General features: G+C 34.7%; 1 protein-coding gene across 1 annotated transcript in view; it reads left to right on the top strand.

Annotated features, from left to right (window-relative positions):
• Nucleotides 1-6,338, top strand: part of LOC131048298 (uncharacterized) — a 42,481-nt gene extending 36,143 nt beyond the window's left edge. The window contains exons 6-9 of the mRNA XM_057982197.2: nt 2,514-2,678; nt 2,963-3,040; nt 5,546-5,649; nt 5,766-6,338. Coding sequence (XP_057838180.1) covers nt 2,514-2,678; nt 2,963-3,040; nt 5,546-5,649; nt 5,766-5,871 — 453 coding nt within the window. The 3' untranslated portion in view covers nt 5,872-6,338. The remainder of the gene's footprint in view (nt 1-2,513; nt 2,679-2,962; nt 3,041-5,545; nt 5,650-5,765) is intronic.
• The last annotated feature ends 6,621 nt before the right edge of the window (nt 6,339-12,959 follow it).

Raw genomic sequence — 12,959 nt, 5'->3', positions numbered from 1 at the left:
ATTAAGACCATTCTTCAAGCGGGTGTCAATAATTTGTTCCTCCAGAGGAGCAAAACTGTTTTTCCATTGCCCGAGATGCCTCCCAGACCCTGGTAAAGATCGCTGAGGTTTCGCAGAGGGGTTTCTGCTTTTCGCAGTTATATTCGTATTTGATGAGTAATTTTTATTCATGATTTTAAAAATTTTGAACACTTAAAACTGGAAATATAAGCATGAGAGCATACAGAGTATATGGCACTTGGAAACTTATCTTCACTTAGTTTCATTAATGGCTGTGAGTTGTGTTCCTTGCTTCTAATCAGCAATGCTATCCTGTCTGTTCTTGCTTTTGTATGGCAAAATGAATGCCAAGGAGTTGATGTTCATTATTTGGTTTGTAAATGCATTTTAGCTCAAAAGGAATTTATTTGAGAAACAAGTCTGCCCAGCTATGGTGGAAAAGGACTGGAATCATGTGTGACAAATTCCAGCAGGTGAGTGCTATCAATTTATCTTAACTATATATGGTTTCTGCCAAGATTACACTCTCTCTTCGCTACTCCACCAGAGAAGCTTGATCTCAGTCACCAGCAGCTCACGGGAAACCTTGAACATTTATTTTTCTGTTTAAGAAGTGCATGCCCTGACTTCTCTGTGTTGCCATGACATCCCCAATTTTATTAAAAACCAAGGGGAGAACCACCTGCAGTATCCGCCACCTAGATTCTACATTCTTCTCCACCAAAGAAGGCTTGATCTTAGTCACAAGCGGCTAGTGGGAAGCCTTTCACATTTTTCGCCATTTTAAAGGCGCAACTGCAGGCATGGGGGATGCTCTGACTTATCAAAAAAATAAGGAGATGCCGTATAGATGTCTTAGTTTTGTTAAATATAGAAGGTGAGGCAATTGGAGGGAGGATGTCTTGTCCAATTCCACCATCCCCAGAATGTCCTGGACATCTGTGATGAGCATCTAGGATGTGGGGGAAACATCTCTAGGGAACAGTGTAAAGTACCCTACACTACTGCAGTTCATATTTTGGTAGATGAAATATGGAGAATCTATTTATTTTACTAAGACCATCTCTAGTTATATGATTAACTTATAAAATATGACACATTTGATTTCTCTACTCATCCTAACATTTATCATTTGCACGAGCTCCTCAGGTTACATGATTCATTCTTTGGATCAAATGAATATAGATTTTATTTTTATTGAAATTACACAAGGGAGGTATGACGAAGTCTACTTTACCGTAATTAGCTCACATCTGACCTTAGATTGAAGGTGCTTGCTTGCAGTTTTCAAGTATTACACACAAAGCTGCAGCATGCATGAGACTGTTTTAGAGTTGGAGCCATAACTTTATCCATAGTAGGGGATTGATAGAGGAGTTTGAGTGAGGTAGGAGTGATTTTATAAGAGATTGGCGCAACAACTGAAAGATCTGATCCTCCAGAGGTATTTGATCCATTCTGTTCCCACTGGCCCTTGTTCATCGGCTATATCATGACTGTGATGTAGATTATTTTTGTTTAGCAAATCTACTGGATATAACCAGATGCACAGGTTTAAGTCTCTTTACCCCTTGATTCTGTTGAACGGGTAAGTTAATACATGTGTCTAGAACAATCCAACCTAATAATATTTCTAGAAAATATGCTAATAAATGTCTCGTTGTCACATTGTTTTCAATAGAGGACATCGCAGAATACTTTAAAAAACTGGTGTATTGCCAGAGAATCTTTCCGACATATGGGGCCTTTCTCTTATACTTTAGACGTTGAATGATTACCTTTTTCCACAGTGGAGGCCTACGTAAATTCTGTAACAAAATTGAGACTTTGTTAATCATTTCCACTAAATATGTGATGGGAAATTTTAATGTTTTAAATCCCTCTTGCTGGGTTTTAGAGAAAGAAAACAATCGTTTTAGGGGTCTTTTGAGGCCCGCCTTTGATAGATAGGGAACTCATTGTTCTTGTCAAATATAAAGAAAATACCAATGCAATAAAAATACAAGTAAGTTGAACAGATGATATTTGATATTTGATGTAATATCAACAATATAGATCGTTATCAGGATTAAGATCCTCAAGTTTTGTTCTTTGTGTTTGATTTTTTTAAATCTGTGGTATTTTCATCAGTGCTCATATTAAAAGCACAAGGCCAACCATCTTATATTTCAAATTGGTTTTCAAATTTTGCTAAAGCTTTTCTGATTTGCAAACCTTAAAGACTGAATAAATCCACTTTGTATTCTCTGACACTTACCGCACTTTTTGTGAATTTTGCTTTATAAACAATTGTTCATCCATTATTAAAGACTTAAGAAGTACAATGAATTCCACTAGAAGGGGAAATGTTACCTGTTTCAGAGTCTTTTCCTTTTTGTCAGTTTCTGGTATCATATATAAGTTTACACACATTTTGCATGCACAGTTGCATTTCTAATAAATATGTTTCTTTCTTTATGAGATTTTTTTTTTATTATTTTCTTTGATGATGTTAACAAAATGTTGTTTGACAGGGTCAGATGTTGACTCTGGTTGAATACATTCTACTGCTCTACCGAGCATTACTTCCTACTCCTGTCTGGTACCGGTTTTTCTTGAACAAAGATTATGGTAGCCTATTTTCATCTCTCACGACAGGATTATATCTTACATTTAAACTCACATCAATTGTGGAGAAGGTAAAGATCTTTTAATTGCAAAGTCAGTATTTTTAATTATTTTAAAATTAGCACTTCTCATGCACCCGTAGGGTGGGGCACAGTGCCTTCTTATCACTATTTCATATTTTATCGTGTTATATGGCTAGTTAAATTTCTAAATTAATCTGTGTGCCCCAAAAATATGAAATTAAAAATGTGTTGCTTATTAGTTATCTGGTAGTTGGTTGCAGTTGTTTTGTCACTAAATTTAAGATTGAATAGCATGTTCTAAGTTATTGTGCTTGAATGTGGTTTGTATTCAGGTTCAATCATTCTTTGCTGCATTGAAAGCATTGTCTCGCAAAGAAGTTCAGTATGGGTCATATGCTAGCATGGAGGAGGTAAGGATGTTTGTGGGTTTTAGCACAGTTTAAATTTGCTTACAAGTTATTTCTGGTATAAATGCTTTGAATAGTTGCCACATTTTATAGTCGTTTTCAATTTGGTGCTGCATTGTCTATTACCCTTTTCTACTTCAATGATGCAATAAGCTTTGTTTAGATAATTGTTGATATTATTTAATAAGAGGGGATTACAACTTAGAGATGCAGTTTTTCTTACTCAAATAATTGTATTTTCAAAGATGCTGTTTTGCTAGAGAAATATGAATATTGTTGCTCTGATTTATTGAATCAATACTTTAAAGTTAGCTAACTTTAATTTGTAGATGAAATTTTTTCCATGAAATCTTGAGTTGTATTGCTTTATAGTTTATGCAGCATCAGCGTAGTAGATAGTCAAGGGAGAAAAATGGCAAGAAGTTGGATTTGATTACTGGGGTTTGAATTGCATGGCAGTGTCATTGAGTTTTGTACATGGATTTCAATGCTTTGGAAAATGAAGTTGATTATTGGCTCCACTATGTTGACAATACCAAATTTCAGTTTGAATAATTGTGTCATGATTTTGATTCTTCTAGTAATGAAACCATTGTCCTTTATACATTATAACAAGCCAAGATATATTAAGTAATATATGAAAAGAAATCAAGACTATGTTTGAATCTTACATAAGTATTCTTGCTATCCTCCAGAGTACCTTGCTCACGAAACAGTTTTTAGCCTAAGAATTGCTATGCTTAACTGCTGAAATTGATATAGTAGGTACACAACATGCACTCTAAGAAAGTAAATAATTGTAATACACATGGAAAGGGGAATAAAGACAAGAATTTGTAGTGGAGAAACCGTGGAAGATTCCAGAAGCATGGGGTTGTGCTTGGTACACAACCTGCACTCTTAAGAAAGTAAATAATTGTAATACACATGGAAAGGGGAATAAACACAAGAATTTATAGCAGAGAAACCAACTGTGGGAGATTCCAGAAGCATGGGGTTGTGCTTCATCTATACTATCACATGTGAAACGTTTAATGTAGTTGTTTCAGTGAATCCTCCATGAACACTCTCGGATGTTTACAGTACAATTGCAGTGCACTCCTATACTTTCCTCTCTCAAACTTTGCTGGTGCTACTGTATTATTCCACTCAGCTGTACATACATGCCACAGCTCCATAATTATAAAACACATATCTATGCCATATATTATATAATATCCAGAGGGCATGTTCTTACATATTTATGACTAACAGGTTGAATTTAGATCTCAAATGACAGAGCCTGGAAAATTGGAAATCAAAGTGCTTAAACTTCCTTAGAACCTTATTCGGTATCCTACAAGGGACAGGTTCAGATAGGGCACAAAACTATCTCTATGACTCTGATCATTATGGGTTAAGCTCCATCCATATATACTAGAGTTCGGACCCTTATCTTGGATGAGTACAAACTCATTATGTCTAGATGTTTGTGTGGGAGCTCATAGGTTTGAGAGTGTCTGGATCACCCTTAAGCCTTCTGGCATCTGCCTACTTCATATCTGTAGTACCCTGAAACTTGATGAATATGTGTTTCTTTCAGTGAATGCAAGTGCTTCAAGTTATTTTACTTGGTATTACAAATTGTGAAGTATATCGTGTTACATCAGTTAAAGTGAATTTAAAATGTTGAATGTTATGTATATCATATAAGTATGTATCTTTAATATATCACAATCTCTTCTGATAGATCATTTATCTCTGCCTCTTCTGATAAAATTGCCTAAAAACTTGTGGGAAAGTTAATTTATCAGGGCAACACGCATCTGCCATTTTTTGGAATAATTTTTTCATTATTTATCACTGATAAAACACAATTTGGGGGGAGTATTGTGATTTTTTCATGCTTAAATTATATTTTTTTGGTCAAAAAGATTTAATGTAAGGGTTTTTTTCTTCTGATTTTTGCAGCGATTTTTTCAAATTTTTTCCTAACTTTAACCTTTGGCTGATTTTTTCCACTTTTTATCGTGATTTTATCCTGACAAATTGAAAATAACTTTCATTTTTTTCTCTGATATATAATCCAATGCATATTTTTTCTTTGATTCTTCTTATTGAATTTCCCAAATAGATTTAGTGAACAAACAAAAATACCTACTGATTAATTATGATTTGCATAATAATTTTTTTTTTTAGATATTGGCACACCTTGACCGTAACTGTGGTTGACTCTTTTAATGCTATAAAAATACTGCATTTTTCTGGGATCTGGGTCTTGAGAATTATATTTGCAGAGGGTAAATGGGGGTTTTTTGAAACAATAAAATGTGGGTAGTTTTCCTCACAATGAGGTACAACAAAGTTATATAAATTTGTTTTTTGATATTTTTCATTTCTTTTCTCTAGTTTTTTGATAATACATACTAAATCACACTTCTGGCATTGTGGGTGTTGAATTGCTAGTATATTTACCATGACACTAATATTGGTTAGCCTTTTACATTTACTGACCATTGTTCTGTGCAGGTTCTTGCAGCTGGAGACTTGTGTGCAATCTGCCAGGAGAAAATGCATGCCCCAATATTACTTCGTTGTAAACATATATTTTGTGAGGAATGTGTGTCAGAATGGTAGTTCCCTCCTCTCTCCGCATGTATTTCTCATCTATTATTATTAAGGCACTGAAATGCCAAAGAAGGAAACATTTGATATTTTTATTGATTTTCATGCTTAAAATTCCATCCAGGTTTGAAAGGGAGAGGACATGCCCATTGTGTCGAGCTTTGGTAAAACCAGCAGATTTGAGATCCTTTGGGGATGGCTCTACCAGCCTTTTCTTCCAGCTTTTTTGATTTTGTTGCAAGGGGAGCAAGACCAAGTTAGTCAACTTGAAGCTGTGCATAATTCGAAAGAGCACCAAGTCATCTGAGAAGAGATGTCATCAATATTGGGCTTATGCAAAGGAAACCTGTTTCTGTTTCTGACATTTGAGACATCAGAGAATGCTATTGAGAAGTAAATTATGAAAATTTCAGGTCTTTTAATTGATGTCATTTGGGATGCTTGTACAGTGCCATTTTCTAATGTTTCTTTGTTTGGGGGAAATCCATTTTGTGAGAAATTATTTCAGAAATGATGTATAATGGAGTGCGTTGATAAAGTCTCTAGACTAGACGTTACCAGTAACTCTAAAACTGAAAAAGTGTAATTTGAATGTGGTCTTTTGACATGGATTCAGATCACGATTCTCCCATATCAATTCTAGTAAATATGTCCAAAATTTTACATGCAAGAGATGCAATATGCATTTTGTTTTGCACTTGCGTTTCATAATATTTTTTGAGCGCTTGGCAGAGAATTGATTATTATTTTTCTACCATTTTGTGTGCAATTTCTTAAGGGAACACATTAGTGAAGCACTATGGACTTGTCACAACTTTCAACCTATAATGACCAAGAAAATAAACTTCTAAGAGCTTGTAAAGCATTTCTATTATCCCTCAATGCTTGATTTTCTCAAATCAAGGTGGTTGTTCTTAGCAAATAAAACGAATGCTAAGATTTGATTCATATTTATGAAAAATCAAACCAGTGAAAAGAATCTGAAAAATCTAGATAGCAATAGATTACATGTTTATAGTAATCTGTGGTAGCGAGATCTTATTTCTTAAAATCATTCTGTTTGCAACTTCAACACTTAAGCAGTGTAGCTGCAGCATCTTTGAGAGAGTGGATATCTGAATACTTCAATGTGGACATTGTTGTGCATGGCCCCGACATGAATGCCTTTTGATGGAAGCTAGGGTTTTGGGAGTTCGGAAAAAGTATTTGATAGTATGCGGCGACTAATAGGAACTAATCTGGTAAATGAATGGTTTGATAGGAAAGCTATACTATATACCCTGGGAAGTTGGATATCTGGTCTGTATATCAAAATAAAGAGAAAGTTGGATTTAGAGTATATACGCAAGGTTTTACAATGGAGGTGTATTCAAAAAATGGTTTTAGAATAGGGGGACAAAATTTGCCCTTCTTCAAGGGATATATGAAGAAAAAGTAAAAATCTGTAGAGAAATAAGTGTAACGTTCCGAGTATGAAAACTGTGACAAGCATGATTGATGAAGATTTTATGCATATGCACAGCTTTTGACATACATCAACACTGTCAGCATTTTCATAGCGTGCTCATCAAATCTGGTTAGAGAGCAAAACTGTTTGCCGTGACAATGTATGCAAACAGGAGATGATGACATATCTACCATGAAGTTAATGCATTATTGAAAATCTCCAGCCTTTAATGGAGAGGCCTGCAGGATGAAATCAAAATCTCCGGCCTTTAATGGAGGCCTGGAGGATGAAATCAATATTATAATAATCACCTGCTACGTACACTTAAATTGATTTTCAAATTCATGTGTTAATTATCTCTCAACAGCAAAACATGCTTATGCAAAACAAAACTAGATGTGATCGATTGGTATGGGAAACAAATGGCTTTTGTCATTGTTTAGAATTATATGGTAATGTCACAAATTTACAAACATTTATATGCATCTAAGGTTCTTTTAACTATAGATCATCCAAGAAAATATTGTTTCAGTTGGTTATTGTTTGATTATTTTGAAGATCTTTGCCAGTGCATTTGGGTCAATTACACAGAAGAAAGTAAATGTCAATTCAGCTGACCTACGAGCAACTGTTGGGCTCACTCGTAGTACATATCAAGAGTATTGCTGCTACCAATTATTCAGAAGTGATTGGTGGACGGATCAGTTTGCCGCCACGAAAGGACCAACCATGAGCCTAGCTTGACTAACACATGTTTAACAATTTAAGATCTTTAATGTGGAAATTTTCTAGTGTGACTAACGCATATTTGACAAATTTAAGATATTTAATGTGGGAATTTGCTAGCAAGATTTGAAATTGAAGGGTTCAAAGTTATGGTTTACCATTCAACTTATTGTAGTGATTCAAAACTGGTCGAGATCTCAATGGATGGCTTCTATCTCAATTTTGAGTTTTCAATGAATGGAGGCTATCTGAAAAAGTATTCAATTAATGGTTTATCAGTGGCTTCTATCTTGAGTTACGGATGGGGATGGGTAGCATTGGAGATTTAAGGCTCAAAATGCATATTTGTAAACTCAATATCGAGATTAATATTTTAATATTTATAGGAAGTGAAAATGTAACAGAAAATTCAGGCCCATTAAGGGGCTTAGTTGGGTTCAAACCAACCAATTTGAGGAGTTTGTGAAATGGGAAAGACCGTTCAAGGGTTGGTTGAAAGCAAATTTTGACGGGGCCTCTAAAGGCAGCCCAGGACCTTTGGGGGCAGGAGTTATAGTTTGGAATTGGAAAGGGGATACTTTGGCCATTGGGGCCAAGAGGTTGGGAAATGGTTCGAATAACTTGGCTGAAGTATCAACAACCCTTCTTGCTGTTAGGATGTGCAAGATGCTTGGCGCTAGGAAAGTGCACTTAGAAGGTGACTCTTTAATTATCATCCTTGCTATAATGAAGAAAGGTTTAGATGCATGGCACTTACAAGGGTGGATCCATAATATCTCGGAGGAGTTGGAAATTTTTGAAGAAGTCCAATTAAGCCACATTAAACGTGCTGGCAATGCCGAAGCAAACACTCTATCCAGGTGGGCTCTCACCTTTACAAAAGTGGGTGATTTCAGGTGGGAGGATTTTCGTAATGTCAAACTGGAGGTGAAAGCAGACATTCTTATTAATGACATCGCGAACGAAGTGTACGATGTCAGAAGTTAGGGAAAGGATGGCGGCGCTTGAGGGTTGCGTGGAGTCTTGTTTGTGATGCCTTTATTATTGCATGAGTAAGCATTTATTTCATTTTCATTATCTTTGAAGTATTTGTATGAAGGCTTTTTATCCAGAAACAAATCTCTGTGAAGTTCTTGTACGCCATTTCGCTCTGTAGGGTTACGGTCCCGAAGCACATATGGAGGCCAGTTTCTCTCTGAGAAGTAGGCAACGGATTTTTGCTTTTTTTGGAGACATTAACGTTGGCCAACTTCAAAAGTTGTTCAAATTTCATGATGAATTGCTTGCACAGAGCGTAGCCTATGTGGTTGGGGGGGCTTTTAGCCAGCTCGAATTCCGTTTTAAAACCAGAATGGATATTTATGCCCTTATTATGGCTTGGGGGCTGGAATTGGGCGAGGAAACGACAACAGTAAAAAAAGTTACATAGACAATCATTCATGAGGACTACCTGATAGGTCTAGATTCCTTTTTGGAATGGGCGGAACCAGGAGTGGGTTTTGATGCCCGTGAGGGTGCAGAGGACGAAGTGCAGGGTGGCAATGTGGGTTTATTCTCGTTTCTAAGGTGGGCGAAAGGCATGTGCAGATATCACCGCTTTCAAGAGGCCAGCAGGGGTTGGGACGCCCTCAAACTGTGTGTGGAAATCAAAGACCTGGAAGATGACATTGCGCAGGCGAAGGCGGAAGTGGAGCATGAGCCAAGACGGATACTACGGCCAAGGCCAGTAAGGTCACCAAAGAGCAATGGAGCCAGGGTGGCGAGGGGCAACCGTTGGAGGAAAGTTCAGTGAGTTGTTGTTTTCTACTTTTATAGGCAAGGTGCCCTGTTTTGTATGGTGGTTTTCTAGTCTGATTTTAGTATCTTTAGATGTTACTAGTTGGACGGGTAGCTGGCCGTTTTGGTGGGGTGGTTTTTTTAATTACAGTATTAGCTTTTTTGGATTCCGTGTTTGGACAAACTTTACTATGTGAACATTATTTTGAATTTCAATAAAATATAAATTATTATCAAGCCAAAAAAAAAATGTAACAGAAAATCCGAAAAAGATTTGGGAAGATATTGTGGATGATGGAAAAGTGAATCAAAATAATAGAAACAATGCAATGCAAGTTACAAAATAATGAAGTCTAAGATATATGTATAAATCAAGTGATAAACAATAATATCATAGAAAAGGCTTTGGATTGTTCCATTGTTTTTTGATAAATACTTGAAAGCTTGATGTAGATTTGCTCTCAGATTTTGTAGCATAACTTTGATATCAACATGTTAGTATATGAAGGCTTGATGTTTGATGATGGATACTTGATAGATGCTAGCTTGCTTGATTGATGCTTGATAATGATAATGATAGATCCTTGCTCAAAATGATGGTAGTGCTCTTGATCTCATGAAGTGTTAGTTCTAGAGAAAAATGAATGAGGGAAGGTCTTATTTATATGCCTCACATGACATTTGATCAATGGTGGAAATTAAATTGCATGATCAATGGTTGAGAAAAATTGAGAGGGCGAGACCTATAATGCATATGGATTGATGAGGTAAGGTATAAATGCATAGACAAAATAAAAAAAATATTATTTTTATTTATTTGAGGTAGGAAAATTAAATAAGTTATTTGTATTTAATTAATTTGAGAAGAAAGTGTTAACTAATTAAATAAAATTATTTAATTATGAGAGAAAAATTAATTAAATAATAAAATTATCTAATTAATATTGAGATAAAAATGGTAAAATTATGGACATAAGAGGTCAACAAAATAACTGAATAATAATGAAAAATTAATTATTAGAAGAAAATTAACTTAATTAAATATTTTAAATTAATTAATGAAAATGTATTAGTCATTTTAAGATATCCACAATAATAATGATTAATTTTAAATACAATAATCAAATTTAGAACAAGGAGACTATAGATCAATTTTAAATATGGACATTTTTTTGAAAGAGCCTCATAATAATGCTTTCTCACCTTGAATTGTAACATGATAACTATCTCTCAATGTTATCTTAAGATAAATAAATTTCATGGTACTTAAATGGTTTTTTTTGTATAAGCAAGGGAATAGGCGCCCCTTCCATTATATATTCTTTAAAAAAATATAAACTAGTTCAAATTGTTAAATATGTTAGCTTCATATGTGCTATTACATCGTGCAAAAACCACTTAATACATTGTTATAGCTTGCAAAGGACTATCCTAAACCTTACCATTTTAATTTTAAGCCCCAACACAACAAAAAGTGGGTAACTAAAGACAAGCTAAAAATCTAGTCATGTAGATCAAATCTACCTTGTACTCATGCCTCACTAAGCAGTTTAAAACTTCCAACATTGTTGCCCTTTTTTCACCAAATTCCAACATTGTTGCCCTTTTTTCACCAACTTGAGAAAAGGTTCAAGAGAAAAAAGGAGGCCACTTTAGAGTTAATATGATCTTAAAGTCCATCTCAAGTAATGTATCCCTAAAATTTATTTTATTACTAATCCTATCAAATTAGATTGCATAATTAATATCTTCATTACTTGAACATACACAATGGGCTCTCTAAAGGGAATTTCCCACTTCTTAGAGTATAAAAGAACAAATCCTTACATAGCCAAATAAACCCTTCAATTTTATACTTCATACTTGCTAAAGCAAAAAGATATAAGAGAAACAAATGAAATTTGTATAACATAAGGCTTTAAAACTTTCTATCCATCCCTAAATAACAATGCAATGGCATAGCTACATGTTGAGGTATTAGTTAGACCAAGATACATAGGATTTGCAATTATGATTTAGGCATTCCACCAAAGAAGGCATGAACATACATAATTTTAGATTATTATCAATCTCTATGGCACTTTAGGGAATTTGTCCCAACCATCCTAACACTCCAAAATGTTTGCAACAATTAATAATTCATTTTAATCAACCTTGACATTGACAAGAAAATTGATAATGGAATTACCTTCTCACATGCTAAGTTGAAAACACTTACATTCATTCCAAAACACTACTAGACTTGCATGAACATATCATTACTTCTGATGAGGAGAAGACTGGGAAGAGATGGCATCTAGACTTGCATGAGAATATTATTACTTCCAATGAGGAGAAAATTGCTTAGAGATGATAATTATGCTGATTAATTAATCCACTTCCAAATAAGTTTGATTGGTCCCTTGATTTGAGATTACTTGAAGTCCTTGGATGAGTAGGGCCTCTGTTTCATTACTGGTTCTATTTGTCAACTTCTTTGAGGTGGTGATGACGAGGCTCCCAATACTTCCTTACAACACATCCTATTCTCCATCTTTTAAAGGTTATCTCTTGATGTTCCATCAAATTTTATTTTAATAACCCCATCTAGAGAAGGGCTTCATTTGACCTCATTTTTTTGAATTATTGAAGGTTTAACTTAGAGGTCCCATTAACACAACAAATTTATAACAAGTTTGAAGCTTAATAAGTGCCAAATCTCACTTTATCAATTTTATTTCCTTTTACAAAACTTGTCCAACACGAGTATTGACCATCTCTAAGATAGCCATTTCTATCCTCTAAAAATTGCCTGCATAAAAAAGGATTTACCTTGGAAAATTCTTTTGTTTCTTTCTTTCCATAAGTAGCATATCAATAGAAAAAGGGATAGACATTTAAATACTTGAGAATATGACTCTAGGCTTATGAAGTGGCCACTCCCAAAAGAGAATAATGTATCTAGAAGAGCTCATGGTCATCCTAGTTTAGTACACAAGGGTGAGAGCATCAAGGTATGTATCACTTGAGGACCATTTTGAAAAATTGAGTTTTACATAATGAAAAAGATGAAACATTTTTGAAAGAAGGTTTTTCTTCGTTAGAAGCACTGTCATTCAAAGAATCTTGTCATATTATATGTAAATAGCCTTTGTTTGAGGCTAGTTGAAGGTGCTTTTCAAAACATCAAAATTACTAAAAGCATCGACCTAGGCCCTTTTTGTATGTTTTGTAATCTTTAAATGGACCACTATTGCATCTTGGCACTAAATCTTCAATTGAAGGTAGAGCACAATCAATAATTTTTACATGAAAAGTGATTTCAAACCCTAACCATGCCTTGTTTTAGTTTATTTACTTTATTTCCCTTGTTTTAGTTTATTTACTTTA

The sequence above is a fragment of the Cryptomeria japonica genome, chromosome 9 (genome assembly GCF_030272615.1).
Source record: "Cryptomeria japonica chromosome 9, Sugi_1.0, whole genome shotgun sequence".
NCBI lineage: Eukaryota > Viridiplantae > Streptophyta > Pinopsida > Cupressales > Cupressaceae > Cryptomeria > Cryptomeria japonica.
This window is presented reverse-complemented; position numbering and strand designations above follow the sequence as displayed.